Here is a 27,316-nt window from a genome sequence, read left to right on the forward strand (position 1 = left end):
AAATATGGCTGAACCTCTTGCAAAGTCTTATATATAGCGTCTAGAATTGAACTGATAGATCATCTGTTTTCTTGTTTAATATGATCCGTTAAACAAGTCTTAAACTGATTTTTACTGGCTTACTTTTTATCATGCTGATGTCATTCGCGCCATCCCCAATGGCCAAAGTAACTGCTTTTTTATACTTTTTCACAAGCTCCACCACTTGCGCTTTCTGAAGAGGAGTCACTCTGCAGCAGATCACAGTCTTGCACATGCATGCAATCTCCAGGAAATCCTTTTCCATGTCTGCTTCCAGGGCATGAGCCTGGGGAAAAGACAATTAATCACTGTATTCATTTACCTGTAGTAACTATTTCAGCCTCAACAACACATCATAGAGCGCAGCGAGCCCGCAAGGGGGGGCGATACACGTCCCCCCCTTGTCGGGATTTCGGCGGTTGGGATTCCGGTGTCGGGATTTTGAACGACGGGATTCCGACCGCCGGGATTTAGTACCAATCCCCAATGAACAACAGTAGGCTTAGGTAAGAACCATCCTACGGTATATTGCACCATATACTTTTTTTTTTCTCCTAAGCTGTTGCTCTTTTCATGTCTGCACTGTCACATATACCCAGCTATTTCAAATTACAAAAAGTATGACTGCCATCTACTTCAATCAGATTACTGACAGGAAGTCTGCTGTGCACAAGAGTATCTACCATGCATCCTTATCTCACCTTCTCTGAAAATGTCATTTATTTGTGCATTATATACATGGGAACGTACATTTAATTATTATCAGTCATCTAAAACACTGTCCCTTTAACTGTAAAAGCAAAAAAAAAAAATCCTATGACAGCGAGGATTCCTCTGGATTGTTGAATACGGTGCGGGGTGCGGGGTTCGTATGTTTTTGACGATCCTCGCCGTTTAACCCCGTCTCCGGTCGCATTGAATATGGCCCATAGACATCAGGTGCCACCCTACTATTTTTGTGTATATCTGTGTGATTCTGATCAACAGGGAATCTAAGTGGGTCAGGCAGCCGAGTACGGAATAATATTACACTGTAGCGCAAGAAAGGAGTTCTACACGCACGCACACACACACACACAAACACACACATATCAAGGAAAAGGTTACATTTGTATATGTACTGTATGTCCACTGAGGAGGATCTCTTAACTTTAGTATTTAGTTCTCTACTAGTGGCTTCCCAGTGGAACATTTTATCATCATTTAGACCATTAGGTCAAACATAACGATGAGATGAAATATTAGATTATAGCTGTCCTCCTCAGCATTCACTTTTCCAATACTAGTACAAGAAACACACTCCCAAAGTTCTCTGGCAAGGCTGTGAGCTTTTGATTTACTGGAATCCCACTGGAGAGATCTTTAACCACGGTACATGGGATATCAGGACTCCATTTAAATACTTTTTAAGGTCAGTCTGTGCTCTTAATAACACAAAGGATACACAAGCAGCTGCAAAGCAGCTCCATATAAATTATACAATACTGATGTGCAATAACAGTTCCATTCTGACAGTAATAAAAAATGCCTAATTACAGTACAGATAATGCAAACTGAGCAGGAGGATAAAATCCTGACAGTCATACCTCAAGCGTATATATATCTATATATATATATCTATATATATATATATAGATATATATATAGCATACTTGAGAGAAAGTGGCACTCACGTCACTGGCATAATAGACGACACGTAGTCATAAGTCTAATCAACGTTTCGGTAATTTATTATACCGTCTTCAGGATATGACATACAGTAAAAACACTCACCTTATATAACATGAACACCCCGTGAACACACCACGCCGGCAGCCGCGCGCCACACTCGCCGTCAGAACCAGAGGGCGGGGGGAGCGCACGGAGCACCAGGACGCACAACGGCGTAACCTGGCAACCAGCCACCATGACGTACGGAGCATAGGGACGCCATCCGGTATCCCCGGCAACCGTCAGCCATTACATATATATACATTACAATACAATACACGGAAAGGCATATAAATACAAAAATTGGACAAAAGCGCAATATCAAAAATACAAGAATATCAGGACAATATAATTAAACAGTAATAGAGAAGTAGCAATTACTCATAATTACAGGAAAAGAGTAGAAGAATGTATTATCATACGATATAACTACCAACAACTGCATAGTCGAATGATCAATTATAGAAAGCAGGACAATGATAAGTACTCATTCAGCCCCTTGGGGCTGATGGTGTTGAGGTGATGGATCCAGTAGCTTTCACGTTTAAGCAGAGCTAGATTGCGGTCACCCCCACGTCTTAGCGGGGCTACCCAATCAATCATCCTGTACTTTAAGCTAGACAATGAATGTTTAAAAAGCGCAAAATGTCTAGCGACAGGTTGTTCGCTGACACCGCTAGAAATAGCAGCTTTAATCGCAGATCTGTGTGCAGCCATACGGTCCTTGAACCTACATTGAGTCTTTCCAATGTAGGACAAGCCGCATGGGCACACGATCTGGTAGACCGTATATGTAGAATTACAGTCTAATGAATATTTAATGTGGTAAATTTTACCGGTATGTGGGTGGGGAAATACATCACCCCCAATCAGAAATTTACAAGTGGTACACTGGCATCTAATGCACCCTAATTTCTTCTTTAAAAAAGATTTGACTGGTTCTTTACCCATTCCTGTTACATCTGCTTTAACTAACAAGTCACGTAAATTACTGTTCCTCTTGAAGCAGGGCATGATAGCATGATTCTGCAAACCCAATGAATTACCAGTCTGTATTAAGGGCCATGATTATCTAATGATTTTGGTAATCTGTTCAGATTGAGTATTAAATTTAGAGACAAACGGTAACCTATTATCTAGAGATTTTTTAGGATGTTGCTTTAGCAAATCCTCTCTAGATAATGCCAAAGCTTTTATTTTATTTTTCAACAAGGAAGATCTATCATACCCCCTTAGGCAGAATTTGTCAATCAATAAATCAATTTGGGCACATGATACATTCGGGTCACTATTTATACGGCAGATGCGCACCATCTGAGAATATGGTAAACCCAGTTTGAGTTTGTCTGGATGACAACTAGATCTATGGAGGAACGTGTTTCTATCAGTTAATTTAGTGAACACAGACGTGGAGATAACTCCTCCGTTGCAAGATACAGATACGTCAAGATAGCTAATCTGTGATTGGCTCATCGTAGCAGTAAGTTTAACAGTACTGTCAGAAGCATTTTGACGATCTATTACATCAAGAAAGGCTTGTTGAGGGCCCGTCCAGATTAAAAACAGATCGTCAATAAAGCGTGAATAAAACAAAACAGATGAGCTAATAGCAGAGTCAGAGAAAAAAATATCATGTTTGATGCCAAACATAAAACAGTTAGCGTAGCTGGGGGCCACGGAACTGCCCATGGCACACCCAGCTACCTGTAGATAGAACGACCCGTCAAATAAAAAATAATTTTTAGTCAACACAAAAGATAACAGTTGCAATAAGAAATCAATAAAGGCAGCTGACAATTCAGAATTGGACACCAAGATCCTCCGTACAGCCTGAATACCAAGGGTGTGGGGTATGATGGTATAGAGGCTTGTGACGTCAACACTCACAAGCCACGCCCCCTCGGGTACTGCACCCACGGTATTCAATTTGTTAAGGAACAAGGCCCTTAATACAGACTGATAATTCATTGGGTTTGCAGAATCATGCTATCATGCCCTGCTTCAAGAGGAACAGTAATTTACGTGACTTGTTAGTTAAAGCAGATGTAACAGGAATGGGTAAAGAACCAGTCAAATCTTTTTTAAAGAAGAAATTAGGGTGCATTAGATGCCAATGTACCACTTGTAAATTTCTGATTGGGGGTGATGTATTTCCCCACCCACATACCGGTAAAATTTACCACATTAAATATTCATTAGACTGTAATTCTACATATACGGTCTACCAGATCGTGTGCCCATGCGGCTTGTCCTACATTGGAAAGACTCAATGTAGGTTCCTAGGACCGTATGGCTGCACACAGATCTGCGATTAAAGCTGCTATTTCTAGCGGTGTCAGCGAACAACCTGTCACTAGACATTTTGCGCTTTTTAAACATTCATTGTCTAGCTTAAAGTACAGGATGATTGATTGGGTAGCCCCGCTAAGACGTGGGGGTGACCGCAATCTAGCTCTGCTTAAACGTGAAAGCTACTGGATCCATCACCTCAACACCATCAGCCCCAAGGGGCTGAATGAGTACTTATCATTGTCCTGCTTTCTGTAATTGATCATTCGACTATGCAGTTGTTGGTAGTTATATCGTATGATAATACATTCTTCTACTCTTCTTTTTTTGATATTGCGCTTTTGTCCAATTTTTGTATTTATATGCCTTTCCGTGTATTGTATTGTAATGCATATATATGTAATGGCTGACGGTTGCCGGGGATACCGGATGGCGTCCCTATGCTCCGTACGTCATGGTGGGCTCCGTACGTCATGGTGGCTGGTTGCCAGGTTACGCCGTTGTGCGTCCTGGCGCTCCGTGCGCTCCCCCCGCCCTCTGGTTCTGACGGCGAGTGTGGCGCGCGGCTGCCGGCGTGGTGTGTTCACGGGGTGTTCATGTTATATAAGGTGAGTGTTTTTACTGTATGTCATATCCTGAAGACGGTATAATAAATTACCGAAATGTTGATTAGACTTATGACTACGTGTCGTCTATTATGCCAGTGACGTGAGTGCCACTTTCTCTCAAGTATGCTGTATTGAACCTTCCCTTGCCAGGCTGGTTTATTGGGGGCACCCGTCCAAGTATTGCTGGTTGCTGGAGTGCCGGACTACTACTATTTGTTTTTATATATATCCCCTGCATTTTTGGAACCAGGACCGGTCCAAGATCCCAGGGCTGGTTTCAGAAATATGGGGACCCCTATGCTTTTTTTTTTTAAACTACATACCACACACTTCCATGTTTAAAAAAATCACACATTACCATTACTAAAAACCATACGTCAAAAAAAAATCACATTTTCATTACTAAAAATTGCACATTTACGTTACTAAAAATCGCACTAAATCACATGCGAATTCCATTTCTACCCGAAAGATCTCATTCTATTACATTTGCGAATTAGGCAAAAAAACTGTGAATTCTAACCATGAGATATGGCATACCTCCCAACATAACCCTATCCAGGAGGGACACAATGCTCTGTTTCTGGACTTCCCTCTGAATGAATAACTGCCATCACCTGTGTTGAAAAACACTTTTCTTATCAATTACCCTGTTTGTCACAGGTGATGGTAATCATACATTCAGAGAAAAGTCCAGAAACAGAGCATTGTGTCCCTCCTGGAGAGGGTCATGTTGGGAGGTTTGGATATGGTGCGATTTCATAACCTTACTAAAAATCTCATCCTATTACATCTCGCCCTTAATATTACATTCTGAGCGATTTTGTGCTGGTCACCACACAGAACAATAGAAAATACATGGAACTTTAAAAATGTAGGGGCTACTTACCAGGCTGTGACCATTTATGACCAAAGCAAATTCACCAGTAACCGTTTCCTCATACACAGATTCTAGCTTTACATCGTTTGTTTTCTCAGAGAATTGATGGCCATTGTAGAGGTTCCTACTCTGCCCGAAGGTGGCCTCTTTAGCTTTCCTGATATACAAAGATAATAATGTATGCTGCACTGCAAAAGGAAAGATGGTTCCATGCATTGTGAAAGAAATAAGGACGGAATCTAGTACCTCAGTTCCTCTCGCACCTCTGTTACTGTACGACCAGATACTATAAAAATATCATTCATGTCATCGGTGAGCATGTGGCAAGAGTAACCAATGTTCATTGCAGTTTCTATGGAAGTAAGTACATTTACAGTGAACACAATATGCAATAGAGTGAAAACTAAACAGGAGGAAGGATGGACTGTAAATACTGTATATTTAGATATAACATAAATTTACTCTAATGTAATTTATTGTATTTACTCTGTTAGGTGCACCATATTGTATTTTAGAATTATGCCTGAGGAGATCAAAGTATGAAGATGTGTGAGTGAGGACTACATAGAGCCCATTGAAAGCTCCTTACTTTTTGGGTTCAAGTAAGCATACATAAATACAATAGGACTCTCATCTGTCACTCCAAAATTTGGAAAACTTGGCTTCTTAATAGAGTGGTGGAGTGATCACTACAGATTGTCATTAGATACTATGGCCGGAATTCAATTACACTCGATAAATTACTGGGGGTGAATATGGAAGGCAGCCTCGCTATATGTAGAAGTTACTAAATGCATGTAATTATATTTTATATAGATATGGTCATAGATGACAATGCAATCATGGTCATTAAGAATGTTGAATTATCGACATATCGGCTTCTGCCTTAGACACGTAGCATACCAAAGGATGCTGAGATCATTACCATGGAAAGAAATGGCAGGTAACATTTTATACGACTCAATACCAAACCTAAAGTCATATCATTCAATTTGTAGTAGGAACCTCAAATTGTACATGTTCTGCTTAGTGTTAGCATGCCTGCAATAACAACGAGCCTAGTACATACATACAAGGACCAGCATTACCCTGCTTGTCGCCGGTTAGAATCCACAGCTTAATGTTTGCCAGCAGGAGATTAGCAATGGTGTCTGTCACTCCTTCTTGTAGCTTGTCTTCAATTGCAGTAGCACCTAGTAGCTGCAGCGGATACATGAAAACAGCAGCCATGTTTTTAGCAATGCATTCAATAAGATGACTATTTACAGCAGGCAGACATTTCTCCAGGGCCGGCGCCACCACTAGGCAGGCTTAGGCATTTGCCTAGGGCGCCGGCCACTGGAGGGCGGTAGTGAGCTGTAGCCGGCCAGCAGCAGCAGCAGCCTGCTATAAAGCTACCGCAGAGGAGAGCCAGCCGGAGGAAGGAACTGGAAGGAAGCTGCCTGCAGTGATCTGCCAACAAGCACTTTACAGACAGACAGAGCCACAGGCAGCTATTCGGTGAGTGATTTCCCCCCTCCCGGTCCCTCCCGCCGGAGCCCGCCCAACGTTTTAAACGTGCTGCCTGACAGAGAGTCCCTATCCCTGGCTGCGGCAATCTTCGGCAGGGGGGCGGGCGGCGGCCGCCCCAGCCCCCACCAGCTAGTCAGCCGCAGCCCCCACCAGCTAGTCAGCCGCAACTCGCGGCGCTGTCCATCCCCCCCCCCCCCCCCCGTGCGCTGGACACCACACTCCACACAGCAATCTCTGTCAATCTCTGGGCCTCCAGCTGCAGCCAGGATCGGGGCTGCGTGTGCGCGCTGCAGCTCCTCAGCATTATTTGTCACAGTGGACGGCGAGTGGGAGCTGTGGGCACCCGGCAGAGGAAGTTCTGGGGGGAGTTCATTGGGTGCCGTCTCGTGCTGCTGTTCCCGGCACTTCGGTTCGGTTCCACCTCTGGCTCCTTAATCTTCTCCTCTGTGATCTGTCTGCACAGAGGGGGAGCACCCAGCCCTATAGTGTTTCATGGCAGTACTATCATTCACAACCACACCAAATGGTCAGTCAGCATTTCTTGTTTTAACTATTAGGCTACACTGTACTTTACTGTATGAGCGCATGGGGCCCTAGCAAGGAGAAGTGGGGAGATTAACCCAGGCCTGTGTGGAGTGAGAAGTTTTAATATTATTGTGGGTATTGTGGTAGTGTAACAGTAAAGTGCAGCTTGTAGGGAGATATAGAGTAAGGTGTAGTGTACAGTAGTCCTGAATGTAGGGGGATGTAGTGTAGCATGTAGTATGATTTAGCATGTAGTGTAGTGCAGCATGTAGTGCCCTTTTTTCTATATATATTTAATAATCTGGTTATTTTTTTATTTATTTAATTGTATTTATTTATTTATTATTCATTTATTTATTTAATTTGTGTCAGCCGATATTTGGAAACCCCCCTATAGAAATCCTGTGTTTGCCCCTGAGTGTAGTGGGGTACACAGCAGGCTATCAGTACCAGATTTTTATTCCATCCAACCAACTAGTTGGATGGTTTGAGGAAAGTTGGTCCCCACACCCGCCCGCCCAGCTACTCAACGGCAATCGTCTGCACAACAGCTACCTGGTTGCAACAAGAGTCTATTTGTGTAATATCACTTTAGCCATGCTATTAAACTCAGAGGCAAGTTTTTGGAGGCACATTCGCCAATTCTCCCTCGCTCAAAAAACGGAGCGAGGGGGAATTTGCGTATGAGGGGGGGTCAGTTGAATACTGACAGGGTGAGCGGTGACTGTGAGCAAAAAGTCCTGCTCGCAGTCACCGCTCGCCCACGGCATTGAATATATGCCATAGTTTGATCACTGCTTCCTATTGTCAATGTGGTAACCAATAGCAACCAGTATGCTCTTTGCTTTCATTGAAGTTATGCTGGTCATGGCCAGATTAAGGTTTATAGGACCCCTTATCAATACAATTTCCAATATTATATAAAAATATACTGTGTATACACTCCCAGCACCACAAATAAACATAATATACACATTATAGTGCCCATAATCCATATTATGCCTCGCACTTTGGTAGATTAGCTACATGTGTCATGTCAACTGAGGCTTCTGTGTGGCACAAACAGTATGTAGCAGCCTTTGGGTGATCAGTTACCATAGTAAAAGTTATTGCATAGGTAACTAGGTAGCACAGAGGTTAGCATTGTTGCCTCTAAACATTGTCTTTTCATTACAACCAGGGCTCAGTTTTCGGGGAATTTGGCTATTTTCCCCATGTTTACATGGGACCCCTCTGGGTGCATAGCTTTCTTCCCACAACCCAAAAAAACATACTGGTAAATTCATTCAAAGTAAAAAAATATAGTCAATTCTGCTTATTTTGGTATAATCTTTTTATTACTAAAAGCAGCTGCTCTATGTATAACATGTGAAAGGATCTTGTGTAGACTTATGCTCTGCGGTGCTTCTAGTGACAGGATGTGACCATAGTAACCTAACTACTGACTGTGTGAGTCTGACCCAAGCCTATAGCAGCTGATAGGCTATTCTGCAAGTGTAGGGTAAAGCTGGCTGCACATACATTAGATTAGACAATAGCCCTTATTCTGGTTCACTCGCAAATCAAAAAATATAGCCAATACAATTTTTAAAAGTCAATTGTGTATATGAGAAGTTGGGGGTGGGGGGGGGGGGGGGTGGTATCCTGTAGGTTTGCCTAGGGCGCCTAGATACCTTGCACCGGCCCTGCATTTCTCAGTAACATGCCAATAACATTGTGCAGTAAAAACCTACAATCACAGCAAGTTATGTTCTGTAATGCACTTGGCTGAGCCTAGTTATCAGGACAAATACAGTAATAAGTTATAGTGCACATCACTAGGATTTATTTGTACCTTAACTGAGTTTTAAACACTTGTAGAGATTGCATTAAAAAATATAGCATACGGCTCTGTGCTCAGATTATGGTCCAGTTTTTCTAAATGTGTGTATGGTTTTAATAATGTAATTGCACCATGCAGAAAATTATGTAGATTCCTGAGTACGCACCAGATAAAGGACTAAATCTGGGTGGAGAAATGGAAACATACCATCATATCACTTTCTATTTGTTCATAAACCGCTGCAAGCCGTTCCTCTCTGTTATCCAGAGCAGTACTGGCCTCATGGAGAACCTTCAGCCACCACTTCAAGTAATCTTCACTGAGATCTTTATATGCCAGGGCTAATGTCCGCAAGCCCTCACCTGCAAACTCCTGGAAGAACAACCGGAGTAGTTTTTCATAAATATGAGAAATACAGTAGTGAGGAAACCAGATGCAGCAACCACTGATGGATTAACAAAGATTCATTGTATAAAAGTGATATAGTTGATAAATTCACATTGATCATTAGTTTGATAAATGCTATACCAAATCACTCTGATGTTCTATATATAATACTGGCCATAAACTAGGCCAGCTTTCATCAAACTAGTTGGTTGGATGCAATAAAAATCTGGTACTGGACGGGAGCATATGTAAATTGTAATTCAGTAATTTGCTCCCAAAATCTGGAAACGGACAAAAACTGTCGCTCAGACAAGGAAGTCACTGTAGTTGAATCTGTTTGATTTAAACAATTTGACTGAATATTTTTGTCCATTTCCCTGGGTTTGTGAGGAAATTGCTGATTGTCATTTGCACCCATCCGGTACCAGATTTTCAGTCCAACCAACCAACTAGTTGGATAAAAGTTGGTATAGTGTATGGCTAGTATTAGTTACTTCTAATACAATAGACTACCATCTTTTTAATAATGTAATGACCAGGCGAAGGGGGAGATTTATCAAAGCTCAGAGAGTGATAAAGTAAACAAGTTGCTCACAGCAACCAATGAGCTTCTGGAATTTTTCTAGAACAACCTGTAATATGACATATAAAAGCAGATTGGTTGGTACTTTTTCTGGAAGAATTGATATATCTAAGAATCCATCTTTAGGAGGCATGCAAGTTTCACTGGGAATAACTTTACTATTCCATAATAGTCTTCTAAAGAAAATGGATTTATTTCTGCTGTATAGTTATATTATGCCAAATTATTTGGGATATTGCATTCCATTATCCTTTGCATAGTGACTGTGACACAATGAACGTTAAACAAAGAAATGTGCCTTAGATTTAATTAGCTTGTTCTCCAGAGTAAAGGGGAGTATGAGGGCCAGAGCAATAATGGGGCACATGGTACATCTCAAGTTCGTCAAATAAAATTAGGTCCCCTATAAATCATTCTAAATTTGGGGATGCAGTCAATTTACCGACGGTCATTACACCAACACCAATTGACAGACAGTCAGAATACCAACATGGTCAATATACAGACATTCATTATATCGACATATTCAGTTGACCGACATGGTCAAAATACCGACATTGAACATGCCAACAGGTCAACATATCGACATGAGTTTCAAAGCAATTCTAAACAGCTTCTAAAGTCCGGCCCGTTCTGCCATGAACCCGCTTCAATGCTGTCGCTAAAGACAGCATTGAACAGGGAGACCCTGCTATTACCCCCTTTGGGATATCGGCGGCACATTGAATACCCCCCTAAGAGTAGCTTGGATGTGTCTGTTTGGGTTTATTCAGCACCAGACATACAGCTTCGGTGATCAGAAATATCTTTACTACGTAATAAATCTCCCACCGGACTGCCCAAACAGAACTATGAGTAATTACTACAACAGAAGAAAAACTCACATTCAAGTGCTCTGATGTTCTGTACATTAATTCCTCACTACTGATGTGAAGCCTCTCATACAGGATAGTATCTGCTCCTTTACAATAAAGTTTAATTTGGCCTTCTGGATTTCGTACTGATGAAAAAGAACAAACGTGTTTAGAACTGAAATCACCTGACACAATGACACAGATAACATACATTACTTTCTCAGAGTACTTATTTGGCTATGTACATGGAGTAGAATACTTACTGAGCCACAACACACAACAGAACAATTTAAAGTATAATTCTTGCATTACCATATTGGCGATAGACACTTTGCTAACAATCTATATTTGTGAAGACGTAAGCTATTCATTAACCAAGAACTGGTGGCATCATTGATATATTAGGTTTCTCATGCCTACAAGGTGCATACACACGGTGTGATTTGAGTTTCCGATTTTGTATATAGTCAAATTCGGAAGAAAATTTGGTACAGCTTGCGCAGTGTATATACAATTTTACTATATTGTGTACAATCTAGTGCCTAGTATAGTCAGAATAGGCCATAGTCAAAATCACACAGAAATATAGTTGAAAATCTCAAGTAAATATAGTTAATATAATATGGTTCTTCGATCCTGGGAGTTCAAAGGAAATTGTATAGTCATAATCGTACATAGCCAAAATCGCACTGTGTGTATAACTAGTTAGCTGTAATTAGGATTTATATAATTGATTTATATCATTTCTCGCTGGCAGGTCACAGAGAGTTGCATCGGGAGTATACTCTTCACCACCAGTGCCGTTGTCTTGTGGTGTCCCACAGGGCTCTATACTATCTCCCATGCTTTTTGCAGTATACATGCTTCCACTTGGTGACATTAAAGACGTCACGGCCTGGTCTACCACTGCTATGCAGATGATACCCAACTGTACCTGTCCTTTGCTCCAGGCACCGTTAACACAATAACAACCTTAAATGGCTGCCTAGCTGAGCTCCAGGAGTGGATGAGTGCCAGTTGGCTGAGACTGAACCCAGATAAAACAGAAGTCCTGATGATAAATCACAGGACAAGACGGCAGCATAGCCAACTGACAGGTCTTAAGCTGGGGGGCACAGCACTAAAAAACTCTGATCATGTGCGGAATCTTGGTGTTGTCCTGGATAATGGCCTGACACTTAAACATCAGGTGTCAGCCACAATCAAATCCTCATTCTTTCATCTGAGAAACATAGCCAGAATCAAGCATTTAATTCCCTCAGAAGACCATCCTAAAGTCATACATGCATTTATATCATCACGACTAGACTACTGCAATGCTCTCTACCTGGGTCTTCCAGCAAAAGAATTGCACCGCTTGCAGCTGGTACAAAATGCAGCCACCAGACTATTAACTAACCAGCCCCGCTCCTGCCACATAACTCCCATTCTCTACTCCCTTCACTGGCTACCTGTAAAATGGCGAATCGTTTTCAAGATTGGCTTACTCACTTTCAAGGCCCTACATGACCAGGGCCCAAGGTACCTGCAACAGCTGCTGATCCCTTACTGTCCTACTCGATTACTACGATCCACTGAAGAAGGACTACTAACAGTACCCAGAATCTCCCTGAATTCATCTGGGGGTCGAGCTTTCAACTTTGCTGCTCCAACTCTGTGGAACTCTCTTCCTCGCACAGTGCGAGAAGCGCCCACTATAGAATCCTTTAAAAATAGACTAAAGACATACTTATTTACTCAAGCATTTCACTGACATCTACTGTTAAGCTTGTTTTGTATTTCGAGCTGTAAAGACAATGTGTGAAGCACTTTGAGTCCTATTGGGAGAAAAGTGCTATATAAATATCATTATTATTATTATTATATTAATATGTCTAATTAGTAGATGTACCCAGTGAATACCAGGTTGAGGCGCCTCTCCTCTCCCCTACCTATGGCAGCAGTTTCCAACACTAATGACCATGGGAGCCATTAGCAGGGCGATCTCCTACAAAAGTCAATCTTAGGACATGCGTGCGGTGGGTGCGTGGTAACTTACTGCATCTAATGAAGTCGCCCAGTGCTATCCAATTAGCTCCGATACACAGCACCTCACGCACCCAAAGCATAATTTGTGATATGAAGCACCCTGAATCACGATAACCCATGAGATGGGGACCTCTCTTTGTTCCCATGTGTGGTCCTTTTTTTGGCCAATAAAAGTGGTCTGTATTTGGATAGCGTGCTATAACCATTGGTCAAAAAAGCTTCACAAGTAATTAGATACTAGTGTTCATTCTACCATCCAGCACCTTTTAAACCCCATACAGTTCCCTCTATCCTGTCTGGGATGTTGTTCTCTGCTCTGGTACTTTTAGCACAGTTTGGTATATATCTCATCACTGCCATACAGACCAGACTGTGGTAAAAGCGCCATAGCAGAGAACAACACCCCATGCCGGAAAGAGGAACTGCACAGGTTTTGAAGAGGTGCAGTGTGCTCGAATGAACATTAAAGGGCATAACAATAATGCAAATTGTAAGCAGATTAATAGACCCAGCATCTTTTACAATTTATTTGAGACATATCTGAGATATTACAGCGCTACTAGCAGCATGATTACCTATGGCAGTGGTTCCCAAACTGTGTGCCGTGGCTCCCTGGGGTGCCGCGGAGCACTTGCAGGGGTGCCTCAGGTTGGTGGTCCAGAACCAATTAAATGTATTTATGGCCAATGAAATAGGCAAAAATCAGTGCTCGTGGCTTCCAGTTATAAAATATATGGGTAAACAGAAGTGAATCATGTTCCTCACCACATAACTGGACCTAAGGATACAATCTAATCACAACTTATTTAATTTAATATTTTTTTTTCTGAAACTCTCAGTAACAAACTTTTGGCCTAGGGGTGCCGTGAAAAATATTATGATAAATTAGGGTGCCGTGATTCAAAAAGTTTGGAAACCACTGACCTATGGGCTTTGCACCTACTTAGCTGCCTGCTGTAATCAGGTCCAGACCCCGCACACATGCATAGATACAGCAACTTTTCAAGGCATATTTCCAGCCAAACGTTCCCACTCTGAAATGATTGGCATTGTAACTTACCAGCTTGTCACTTTATTTGCAGCACCCAGCAGGGGGCTGCTATCTGGAGTGTGTCTATTGACAAGTCATTTTTCCTGGATGGAGTACTATAGTGACTATTCCAGCACAGTTCAGTTATTCTGGCTGAGGATCTCACCCCAGCAGTCATCACTGATCCAGATCAATGGTAATTATACCAAGTGGAATTCTAAACACCCATATGGAACACACTGTTTGTTGCTAACAAGCAGCACTTAGCATACCTTGTCTTGTATATTAACAATTCGCTGGCTATTTAACTTCTTTAGATCTCAATTCTAATCAATTCAGATTTTTTTGTTGTCATTAATAAAAACGGGTGTGGGTCATATGGTCGACCATAATTTGGTCGACAGTCATTAGGTCGACATGCTGAAAGGTCGACATGGGTCAAGGTTGACAGGTCATTAGGTTGACCCAAGCATTAGGTCGACATGGTCTTGGTCCACAGTCAAAAGGTCAACATGGGGTTTTTCACTGTTTTTACCCGACATGGACACAGAATAAAGTGCACCACATCCGCTCGCCCTGCTTCGGGCACGGTGCCTCGCTATGCTTGGCACACTATTTTATTTTCCCACCACGCCCTAGTGCAAGGATGGGGAACCTTCGGCCCTCCAGCTGTTTTTTAACTACACATCCCAGCATTCCCTTCTACAGTTTTTTTATTTGGTCATGTTAAAACTGTTGCAGGGCATGCTTGGATGTTTAGTTCGGCCGAAGGTTCCTCATCCCTGCCCTAGTGAATGGTAGGGCATGAAATACCGCCTGTCGGTACATGTCGGCTCAAAAAACAGTGAAAATCGCCATGTCGACCTTTTGACTGTCGACCTAGACCATGCCGACCTAATGCTTGTGTCGACCCAATGACCTGTCGACCTTATCCCATGTCAACCTAGACCCATGTCGACCTTTCAGCATGTCGACCTAATGACTGCATCCCATCAAAACATACACATTGGTAGACAATGAAAATGGCATTATAGTATTGTTTTCATTTGTTTTACATGTCTAATTATTACATACGTATATTTATTTCACTTGTGGTGGGTGCCATTCTCTAAAATTACCTTTACGTTTAATTATTATTACGGTTATGAGTTCTGCTTAATCTAAGTATTGCAATGAGTTTCTGATACCCCTTTCACATCGCACTTTTAAAACGGTATATTGCCGTTTTTTTCCATTTTAAAACGTTTAAGGCTGCAATGTGAAAGTGCCAGAGTTGATTTATCGGTTAAAGTTAACCGGTATTTCAACACGGTTAAAAAGCAGAGTCCTACACATTTTAAAGCCGTTTTTTTGGCAGTTTGAACAGCTCTATTTCAATGGCTTGAAACATGTCCCTTGGGGGTTAAACGGGTTGAATGGTATTAAATGATTTTTAAAACGGTTTTCACCTGCAATGTGAAAGGTCTCAAGGCTCAGACCCGTTTTAAAGTCCCATTTAAGAATACCGTGTCATTACCCATTTCTGCAATGTGAAAGCAGTATGAGTGGTTATCCTACAACAACAGATGCTTGTGTTTTATTATTGTTCATTTAAATAATATCTATTTTAGTGTTTGCCATGAGTACGTTACAGATGGCGAAGGTGCGCAATTTATTCACGTCATTATCTACTTCGCTCCAATTAATCTCAATGAGGATGTCTCCTCTTGATTTACTGTTGACTGTGGGGGTTATTCTGGTTGATTCGCAAGGCTGCAAAACTGCAGCCTTGCGAGTCCACCAAACCCCGCCTGGTGTATGCCAAGCTGCTTACCCCCATTGCAGCGTGTGTGTGATGTTTAACATGCATTCGCAGCCTGTGGGTGTCCATCGAATGATGTGGAACGTGCACGCCTATCTAAGTGACTCTCAGGTCACTTATATTTGTGTGCACCCTCGGGAGGAAGTTGGCAGGCAGCTGACATTCGGTGATATCAGCTGCCCGCCCCCAGCACCGACATCACGGCCCGATTACCATTGGAATGCCCAGCGTTTACATGGGAGTGCTCATGAAATGCTGGGTCGTTCCCATGGGCGTGACTTTCCGCCACCGCCCCAAACCCCACTGGCTACAGTCTGTTTGCCGTGGTCGCACTCACCCGGCGTATGCACATGTGCAGAAATGACCAGAATAACCCACTACATGTATTGAATTTTACATTTCTTTAATTTGATACTGTAATGTTATTCCTGTCATGTCTTTTGTCTGGTATTTTGGATCCCCTACACCAGGGCCGAATTAAGCCTTTGGGGAGCCGGGGCACTTTAGACCAGGGGGCCCCCTTGCACTTGTCATTACTGGCCGCAAACTGCATGGGAGAATATTACACTGTCAAAACACAGAATAAAGGCAGCATAACATGTAATGAGCTCCACCAATCAGAGCTCTGCACAAACATCTCAGCCTCTGCCCTTTTGTGCAAAGTGTCATGGGACTTAATCAACTCCCAGTAATGCACTGCACACTTGTGCAGTCAGTGTGCCTTGGCTCCCGATGCTCAGCACCATTTATCATTGTCACATCGGCAGATAGGTGAAACTGCAGCACTACTCCACTCCCATGCACAAAACCTTTAGCTATCCTTTAAAAAAAAAAATACATGCCGACCACAGGGGGCCCCTAACTAGAGGGGGCCCAGGGGTACTGACTCCCTGTGCCCCCCCACCACTTAATCCGGCCCTGCCCTATACTGTATATCCTCCCTTACCTTTTCCATCCCACTCCTCCTTTTTCTCTTTATCCCATATCTTCAATAAAAAACTACTGATGTTAAATGCATCTATTTATTAGTGACTGTTTAAACGAATGATACAGTATATCTGTATTTCATGGACTATATGACACAATTGACAATAACACATACTGAATAAAAAATAGTATAAAATCAATAAATACATTTCTTTTTATCAGAATACGTTGCTTTAAATATTATTTAACAATAAAATTGAACTATACCAAATCATTTTCTCTATTTCATGATCTTCTACACCCAGCTCATTCCCTCTGCATAAGGAAACACATGTTTACTGGCCTGACTTGTCTCCATGTGGATTAGCAGACACGAACCGGGTGGATATAGTATTGTGATGAAGAACAGAGATCTCTGTCTATTCATGGTTTTTGTTACAAAATCTCTGAGGACAACCGCAGCTTACAGCCAATTTGTGTTTTAGACGCTGAATGTTTTCTCTTTCCACATAGCCCGTATAAACCTCCAACGTCAAAGTTTCAAGAAATATCATCTATAAGTAATGGGTTTCCTGGCTCAGGAAGAACAATACATTAGAATATACAGATATGGGGAATTAGAACCATCTCTTTTGTGAAGCAAAACGAGTAACAAATGAGTATTCATTTGATTTAAGTAAAACTGAACTTTAACGCATATGAATAGCATTTTGTTGATGCACCTCAATGTATTCACATATTACTAACGCCTTTAAAATGTAATGCTGTGTAGTGACTTGGAATAATCCTCGTTCACTGTCTACCCCATCTGTTTCACCCATGTCTGTCTGCCCCTCCCCTTTAAAATGTTAGCTCACACGCAGGGCAGTCGAGGGGGGGAGTGGGTACTAATGACCCGGGCCCGGGCTTGCTGGAGGGGCCCGGCAACCCCTCCTTTCTCTCGCCATCCCTCCCAGGCAGCACCACACTTCTACAGCATGTGCTGTAGACAGCACATGCTTATGTTGAGCCTGCTGTCAGCACAGCACATGCTGTAGGTGTGTGCTGCTGCTGAGTTCAGAGTTTTTAGAGTTTTCTTTCACCCCTCTAAATATTTGGGGTGTGGCCTAAGTGCAGGTGGCCACACCTTCCACACTTAGGCCACGTCCCAATTTTTTTTTACCGGGGCCCGGCATTCCTCTCGGCTGCCCTGGACACATGAGCGGGGCCGTCTTTCCTTATGTGCTTTCCTACTCTGATTTAAACTATCTTCTACTTCATACTTCATTTGACAGCATCAAAATTCTGTTTGCTGCCACCCTAATACTTATTTCAGCGTTATTTGCTCATGCAGATATGTTTATATACATTGTACTTGTCCCATATAGTCTTGGACGGTAAGTTGCTGGTTATATTTATTTGCTTATGTACTCTAAGTGGGTGCTGCAGATCTCTTGTGGCGCCATATAAATAAAGGATCATTTTAACAATCAGTGCAGATGAGAGAGAAATACAGATCAGACTTCAAGGACAGATGGAGAAAAGGGAGTAAGTAGTGTAAGAGGTGCAGAAGGGGAGAACAATGAGAAACAAAGGTGGAATTAGACAGAAATATAAGAGGTACACAGTGCCTGGGAGGAGGGAGAGACAAAATCCCAGTGGAGACAAATCAAAGAGAATACACTTTTGCTAAATATAACTTTTTATTTGTGGAAGAATCTGATCATTTTTATATTTCTATCTGCTAGAACAGAATTCAGTGTGTGTCTAATAAATTCATGGCCAATTAGAGGTGCATTTTTCAGATAATAAGAAATCTGATCTAGCTGGTTTCCCAGAAAAAATATTTTCTGAAAATTAGCTCCTGTCATTTCTCAAAGACAGCCTATAACATGACAGTTATTGGCAGGTACTTTGTCTCTCCATTTTATCTCTCTCCAAGACTTAGTACATACAGATGAGGCCAGACTCCACACCGCCATCCGCGCGTCCATTGCCAAAAATTGGGTGCGCAAGGTTCTCGAAATACGCGTGCCCATTCTGGTGCAGGGTATCACATGGTAGACAGGGGACAGCGCTGAGAGCAGCTCCATCTGTATGCCCTACTGCCATTTTTAGAAAGTAGTTCACATTTTACTTAGTGGTACATTTAATAAAGCTGTGTTGTAGGGGTTGCTATAGCAACCAATAAAATACTACAGAGTATTGTTATTTAGTTTCTTATATAGAGCAGCCTATTCCATTGTACTTTACAATTGGATGTGTCCATATACATTTTATCCTCCATGCGATTCATTTCGTGCTATATGTGTGACTCTGTAGCACCAGGCATCTTTTTTGCCACCTTTTCTGCTAAATAGCGTCTTATTTGCAAAAAGGGGAGAAATTTACAAACAAAGTGCTTAACCAAATCATTAGAATGAGACGTTCAATGAAGACATTACCTATGACGGACATCCTTTTCCTGACATTGTTGAAGTCTAATATTGCTATCATCTGGTAGGTTACAATTTTCCCCATTTCCTGCACAGTGATAGTCTCTGGTGTTCGGGATTTGAATATAAAGCCAAAGTTTCTTGCAGCAGTGACCAGCGCTCCTTCATCCGGTGACTGCACTTGATATATAAGCTCTTCTGTGTCATTGTTGGGGAGAATGGTACAAAAGGTTACTTCAAATTATAAATGAAAGGAATAAAATATAAAAGACAAACAATGTTAAATTGCATTAAGGAGTGAAGTGGATGTTATGAAACAACATATAAAAAGCCTTAATAAATCTTGGTACAGATACAGTTTACAGTAAACCCACTAATTAACCCGTGCTCCTAGGAACATACAGAGGAACAAAATGTACATAAGTATTCACGCTGTTATTAATCGTATTTGGAAGTTTACACACATAAATATTCTGAATGTATATAGTATGACTCACAGAAATGTTTTGCTTAGTTTATGGTGAACTTCTGGTACGTCACTATTGCCTTTTTTGTTATCAGTGTTTTGTCCAGGGAACATAAAAATACTGTTCTATTATTCCTACGGTTTTACAAATTTCCAGTTTTCTAATTTGCAGAACATGCCCATGGCACTAAGGGCTAACTAAATAAAGATCTTAAGGATAATTCCATAAACGTAATGTCATTCCAAAGTACATTGTACATTGATTCTGGCAAATGCTAAGCATGTCTCCTAAAGACTGTTAACACTCGCCTAACTCCACCAAGGCTGATTGTCCAGTCATTTAATATTAATAAACCATGATTAATAGCGGAGTTCAGTAATTTGGTAAATGTACAAGGTCTATCTTTAGGAGCATATGAAATATGCCTGAGGTCCTGTGGTTATAATTTGCTAGATACAGTATGCAGATAACTGATAAGGTGTAGTATCTGAACTTGGGCTACGTCTGTACTTTCAGACAGGAGCTCCATCCTAGCGTGCCAGTTGAGCACAGGCTCCACTGCAGCCAGAGAGGAGAGGGATGTCTCCAGTATATGTTTTGCTCACCGCTCCTACATTACATGCAAATCTGCAGTGGTCCTGGTGCTGCAGTCAAGAACTTCACATGCCCAGAGCACCAGGAATCAGGCTGACAGTTGATTTGTTCAGCTCAGCTGCTGGGAGTTTTACACAGTGCATTGTTCTTGCATTGAATAGGGCAACTGAAGTGTTTAGCTCAATCTCCCTGGCTGAAGCATGCACAGCCTGATACTATTAGCTGCAGCGTGCACAATCAGATCCTACTGGCTACATCTTCTATTGGCTGTAGTGTCCATAGCCAGATCTTGCTGGCAGCATTGCGCACAACCAGAACTATTGGCTGCAGCGCACACAACCATTTTACACTGGCTGCAGTGTGCACAGCCACATCTTGCTGGCTTTTTTAGGACTGCCAGGACCAAAGACTGAAAAAGAAAACTACTAGATCACTGCTTTGTTGTGGCCAAGTTGATGTCCAGGCCTCAACTCAACTGCAATGCTTTGGTACAGTAGACCCTAAAGTGAGCTGTGCAGGAACTAAGGAAAAGGTACTTACTTTATGACACATTCATATTGGTTATTGCTTGTGGAATAAGTAATGACCAAATAAAATCTATCATACAATTTATCACATAAGATTAAATGCACCCTGCCATAGGATATGGTGAGGACTAGATGATTGTTCTCACCATGAAATAGCGGGTGCAATTTATTTTTATTTGACTGCTCTTTAGATCATGACCTTTACAGTGTATAGGTTCTGATTTCTTTATGTCAATTGTATAAGCTTTACATTCTTACTTACAAAAAAAAAAGAAACATATGTACATGAGGAAAATCCCCAGATGAATTACTGCTGAAACATTTATGATGCTGCAGATTACATAACAAAATCTAGAAGCCTGTATTTCTTATATATAACAAACAAACCACTGTAAGGATTAGCATTCGAAATAAAACATTTAAGTTTTGAAATATCTATAAACTTTGGAAAACATCCTTTTTTGGTCAAATAAATGCCTGTGAAAAAGGTCAGGGGAACATTTGTGGGGCCCATTCATAAACATGCACACCATGAGCAATTCTCCTGGTATCAGACTGAGTCACAGCAATTCTGAAAATGTCAGGACTGCAAACACGTGTCTGACCTAAAACCCACGAGGTAGCAAAATTATAAATACTGGGAGCAGAACCTTTGTAAATTGCAATGCATACTAAAGACTCCAGCAACTGGCATTAACCCCCTGCAGCTTTCAGAAGTGTTCCTTTTCAAAAACACATTTAAGGATATTGGAGCTTCTGTTCCTATATAATGAACAGAGTAATACAGGAAGGAAAACCCCTTTATATATATATATTTTTTTTTTCAGCATTTCTCCAAAACATATTTTACTGTATTTTTCTTACTCCCATATATAATTTACTGGCCTTCATAATGCAACATGTTGCATCAATATATAGCTAAAGCACTAAGCAGTCTAGGCAACAAAGCCCTGATTTGAGGGATCTGCCGAGCGGACATACATGACCCAAAGTACAAACATGGGGCATCCTCTGCACTGTAGAGAGAATGATCATGTACAGCACTGCTGCCATGACCTCACCCTCTCCCTCCTCCCCATCTACATCTCCACTCCCCTGCTTCCAACCCCTGTCCTCATTTTGGCCCACCACTGCTGCTGAAGTCCACTCTATCCTTCAATCCGCTTCTCCCTCCACCTGCCCGCTCGATCCTATCACCTCCAATATTATCCGTCGTCTCAGTCCGTCAGTCTGCTCTCACCTGGCTCACCTCTTTAATCTTTCCCTATCCTCTGGGATCTTCCCTTCCTCCTTCAAACACGCTCTTGTCTCCCCAATGCTCAAAAAAACAAATCTGGACCCCAACTCTCCATCCAACTACAGGCCCATCTCCCTCCTCCCTTTTGCCTCCAAGCTCCTAGAACGTCTGACCTATAATCGTCTCCTAAGCCACCTTACTGCTAACTCCATTCTAGACCCCCTCCAATCCGGGTTCCGCCCTTTACATTCCACTGAAACTGCCCTGACAAAAGTCACTAACGATCTACTATCGGCTAAATCCAAAGGCCTCTTCTCTATCCTCATTCAGCTTGATCTGTCGGCTGCCTTTGACACTGTTGACCACCCTCTCCTGCTCAACACCCTCCGCTCCTTTGGCATGACTGGCACGGTCTTCTCCTGGTTCACCTCATACCTCTCCAATCGCTCCTTCTCCGTCTCCACTCCGTGCTCCTCCTCCTCCGTCTCCACTCCGTGCTCCTCCTCTCCTATTACCCCGCAGCCAGTCGGTGTTCCCCAAGGGTCAGTCCTTGGCCCTCTCCTCTTCTCCCTCTACACCACCTCTCTGGGCACCCTCATCAGCTCCTATGGTTTTCATTACCACCTTTATGCTGATGATACCCTAATCTATCTCTCCTCCCCCGACCTATCCCCATCACTCCTGTCCAAGGTCTCCGAATGCCTCACGGCCATCTCAGCCTGGATGACCCAACGCTTCCTGAAACTAAACATGGCTAAAACTGAACTTCTAATCTTCCATCCCCCGAACATCCCCTCTTCTCCCACTATCTCCATCAGCATTGGTGAAACCCGAGATCACCTCCACCGACCAAACGCGCTGCCTCGGTGTCATCATTGACTCCTCCCTCTCTTTCACCCCCCACATTCGTGCTCTCTCACAGTCTTGCCGCTTTCACCTACGCAACATCTCACGCATCAGACCATTCCTCTCCACTGACGCAACCAAAATTCTCATTCATTCTCTTGTCATCTCCCGCCTTGACTACTGCAACATCCTTCTCTCTGGGCTACCTCTCACCTGCCTCGCACCTCTCCAATCCATTCTTAACGCTGCTGCTAGGCTCATCTTCCTCTCCCGCCGCTCTACCTCCGCCTCCCCCCTCTGTCTATCTCTTCACTGGCTCCCCATTCCTTTCCGAGTTCTCTTTAAACTCCTCACCACCACCTACAAGGCTCTCTCCTCCTCCACCGCTCCTTACCTCTCTTCACTGATCTCTATCCACACTCCCTCCCGTCCTCTTCGCTCCATCGCTGACCGCCGACTGACCTCTCACCTAATCACCTCCTCCCACTCCCGTGTCCAAGACTTCTCTCGCGCTGCCCCCCTGCACTGGAACAACCTCCCGCCACCCATCAGGCTTTCTGATTCCCTTACCTCCTTCAAGCGCTCCCTCAAAACCCACTTTTTTCGACTAGCCTATCCCTCCTCCTAACCTCTTTTGATCCTCCTATCCTGCCTCCGTTCCCCTCCGTTCCTACTTATCCTATTGTTTTTCGTTCGTCCACCCACCTATTTTTAGTATGTTAACTCTTATGAGTAGGGTCCTCCTTCCTCACGTACTCACCCTACCTCTTTACCTCACCTGTGCTCCTGTCCTGTTCTTCCCTTCCTCTACTTCATCTTCAGTCTCCTCGACAATTTTGACACCTACTTCTGAACTGATGCTGATTTTAGTTCTACCAGCTATACCCCTATTCATACTGTATTTTTCAACACACCCTGTACGTTACCTTGTAATTTGTTTTTTGTTTGCTATGTATGGCGCTGCGGACACTTTGCGGCGCCTTATAAATAAACGTACTACTACTACAGCATGCCATCGGCAGCAAGGCAAGGGTATACAGAAGGGAGCGAAGGTGGTTAAGGGTCACTCCCCCAATATGACATGGCCATGCCCATCAAGGTCAAGCCTTCTAAGGGATTGAAATATTGAAAGGGATACATAATGTATATATAGTGTGAAATCATAACTTGTGCATCAGTCTTCATTAATATCTCCCCAATTTCCATTGCAGTTCTGCTGCAAACCCGCAGTATGATAATTGCCCAGGATCTTAAAACAAGAGTGGTTAGTACCAGTGGGCCAGTAACAGCATACTACACAACTGTCTAAATCTTTATGGAGCAATCCTGATCAAGGATCTGAATGGGGCAGAGATTGTCCCAAAATGGGTTCATTCTCAGTGGATTGGTTGAAGCTTTTTGGAGAACCAGCTGTAGCAACAGTAATAGGAGTTTTTTTTTTTAAATCAGAAGCATTCTGCAGTCATATCAGTGCACAGAACTTCCAAAAGGTCATGCTTGCCTTGTACAGTCAGAGTGAATCAGAGCATAATGAAGGTGTGCATATGTTATGTGGTTCAAAAGTTCTACAGTAAGTTGCTGGACAGTGGATAGGTCGATTCCACAGGTTGACATATAAAAAACAGATTCAAGATTGACAGGAACAAAGGGTCGACAGGGTGATCCTAAAAATGATGATTTGATGCTGTTAGCTTCTGGGAGAGACCAGAAGTATTATGGCAGACTGGACACAGTGTAATTACTTACATTAGGTGTGACTTTGGGGGTTTACCTGTTCTCTTCGTGTGGGTATCAGGTGGCTCCTCTAGGAACATCTAAATCCCACACTGAGGGAACAGGTAACTCCCCACAGTCACATCGAAGATAAGTTACAACTATTACACCACCTCCAGCCTGCCACAATACTTCTGACCTATCCCATAGCTAACAGGATTATCGTGTCATCACAGCCGACCTTAGCAAGCAAACACCAACTGCACCTCAGTCATTCCGACCCCTCATTGACTCCCACTGGACTTTATCATCTATGGTAGCAGCTTCCATAAGACCCACGCCATGGCAGACAGGACACACCCATTGGGGTGTGTCCCCCAACCAATAGGAAGAATAATACCAGCACCCCCACCCATTGGGGCAATCATTCCACCTCTCCCCCAGACACTGGGGAGTCATGCCAATGGGAGGGATAATACCATCACCTTCCCCTCCCCCACCCCTGGCATTGAAAAAAAAATAAAAACACTCAGAGAGTACATATGGGCCTCCTCAGAGATGCAATGCTATGGCGGTGTGTGCAGTCGGAGAACGGGAGGAGAGTGGAAATGACTGGTTAGATGGAAGATTAGTGGGGACGTGTGTAATAGGGGAGAGGGGTGAATGTGCGATAACACTGGACCTGAGGAAGGACTTTGTCAGCATGTTTGCATACATCTTATCACTGAGATATACTGTAGGGAGAGTGTCTGCTATGTTACTGTATCTCAGTGAGAGGACTATATAGGTGTGTGCAGTATGAGGAGGTCTAATGGGTGGGTGGCCGGATGTGCAAAGGGGGATGGAAGGTTTACATGAATCTCTATACAGTACTAGTTACCACTAAAAGGACAGAGGACGCGTACCGCCGCCCCTCGCGGGCTCGCCACGCTTCGGGTTCACGTTTATAGTCGGGGGTGCATTTAACATTGTAAATCTCTATACAGTACTAGTTACCACTAAAAGGACCCTGTCAAAATAACAGAACAAAGTACCAGTAATGTCAGCACCGGTGGCTGTGCGAGGCCGAATTGAGCAACAGTTCACCTACTCCATTGGCCACCACCTAGTAACCATCAACACACATGAATTCCCCCATAGAGGTGAGGAGCAGCATTAGCCTTTTATTATATAGTATACATGTTACCCAAGTGCACGATATGGATAATAACATTATAGAGAGAGATCTGCAGGATTCCTCTTCAGTAATTACCATTTGCACATACTCTGTCAAAATGGCTGTACATGTGCAAAGGACCAGCTGGGCCTGACCCCAGAAATAAAGCCATAGCACTAGCTGGGTCTGACCCAGGAAGTTAAGCCATAGTGTTAGGTCTTTCTGACCCCGGAAGTAAAGCCATAGCATTAGTTGGGTCTAACCCCGGAAGTAGTAAAGCCATAGCATTAATTGGGGGAAATTTACTAAGAATATGAAAATTCGTATTCTTACTATGAATGAATATAATTGGCATCATCGGCGTATTTAATTTACAAATTTATATTCCGGAGGGGAATTTACAAAACAATCATATTTGACTGATTCGTATCTTCCGATGTCATATAAATTTGTATTTTTGCCAATACGAATTCATATTTTTAACACAAATTCGTATGGGCAGCCTGCACTCAAAGAGCCGATGCTGGTTTTAAAAAAATAAGGGAACAAATTAAATAGGGGTTCCCTGTATTTTTTAAAACCAGCACCAGGCCAAAGGGCCGGTCCTGGTTCCCAAAATACAGGGGAGAAAACGAGTAGGGGTCCCCCGTATTTTGTGAACCAGCACCAGGCGCAACCAGTCAGCCGGGTAATGCCACACCGGAGGACACTTATTATATAAGGTCCCACGGACAAAGGATTACCCACTGACCGATCAGCCTGGGCAGGGATCCTGGGCAAGCAGGGACCCCCCAATGAAGGTCCTCCCAACCTCCAGAACTTCCTGCCCAGGTTGAAGCCTGGTGCTGTCCCTGGTACCCCTGGGTTGTGGGTACTTGGCTGATCTTTGTGTAAAGGTTAGAATAAACCATTGAGTTCTGCTGTGGAACTATAAGCAAGCCTGGTTCGCATACTGGGAGAACCGGGGGAGGAGTCGCAAGATGTGAACACATCCTGCGTCCCCTCCTGTCAGTCCGTTCTGGGTGTCGCGTGTCTCGTGTTTTTATTTTGCCAAGTCCCTGGATGCCTACATGGAACCAAGAAGGACGCGATCTATGCCGGAGGACCCCCAAGAGTATGGTTTCCTTCCACAGGTACTCATTTAAAGAATATCTATGGCTAAATCATTTGGTTAAATCAAATTGACTTAGGCACTAATTAGCCTATGGCCAAGCATGGATATACATAAAACCTGTTGGGGTGCCTTGAAGACTCTGTTTTAGAAATTCTCTAATGATACGTAATGAATGATTTTATCTTGCATTGCTACTATCTGAATTAAAATAATTTCTGATCCACAAAGTGGATTAATGACCATAGCTGTCAATAGCAAATGTCAATAACAA

The 27,316-nt window shown here is 42.8% G+C and overlaps 1 protein-coding gene across 3 annotated transcripts in view; it reads right to left on the reverse strand.

Moving 5' to 3' along the window:
* ATP8B4 (ATPase phospholipid transporting 8B4 (putative)) overlaps positions 1 to 27,316 on the reverse strand; it is a 229,095-nt gene that overhangs the window by 20,776 nt on the left and 181,003 nt on the right. For all 3 annotated transcript variants that reach the window (XM_083183964.1, XM_083183963.1, XM_083183965.1), the window contains 7 exons: positions 19,401 to 19,589; positions 11,222 to 11,337; positions 9,575 to 9,739; positions 6,597 to 6,708; positions 5,755 to 5,860; positions 5,518 to 5,665; positions 124 to 307 (listed from right to left, as the gene is read on the reverse strand). In XM_083183964.1, the coding sequence (XP_083040090.1) occupies positions 124 to 307; positions 5,518 to 5,665; positions 5,755 to 5,860; positions 6,597 to 6,708; positions 9,575 to 9,739; positions 11,222 to 11,337; positions 19,401 to 19,589 (1,020 nt within the window). The remainder of the gene's footprint in view (positions 1 to 123; positions 308 to 5,517; positions 5,666 to 5,754; positions 5,861 to 6,596; positions 6,709 to 9,574; positions 9,740 to 11,221; positions 11,338 to 19,400; positions 19,590 to 27,316) is intronic.

The sequence above is a fragment of the Crinia signifera genome, chromosome 4, assembly GCF_055691185.1.
Source record: "Crinia signifera chromosome 4, ASM5569118v1, whole genome shotgun sequence".
NCBI classification, from domain to species: Eukaryota; Metazoa; Chordata; class Amphibia; order Anura; family Myobatrachidae; genus Crinia; species Crinia signifera.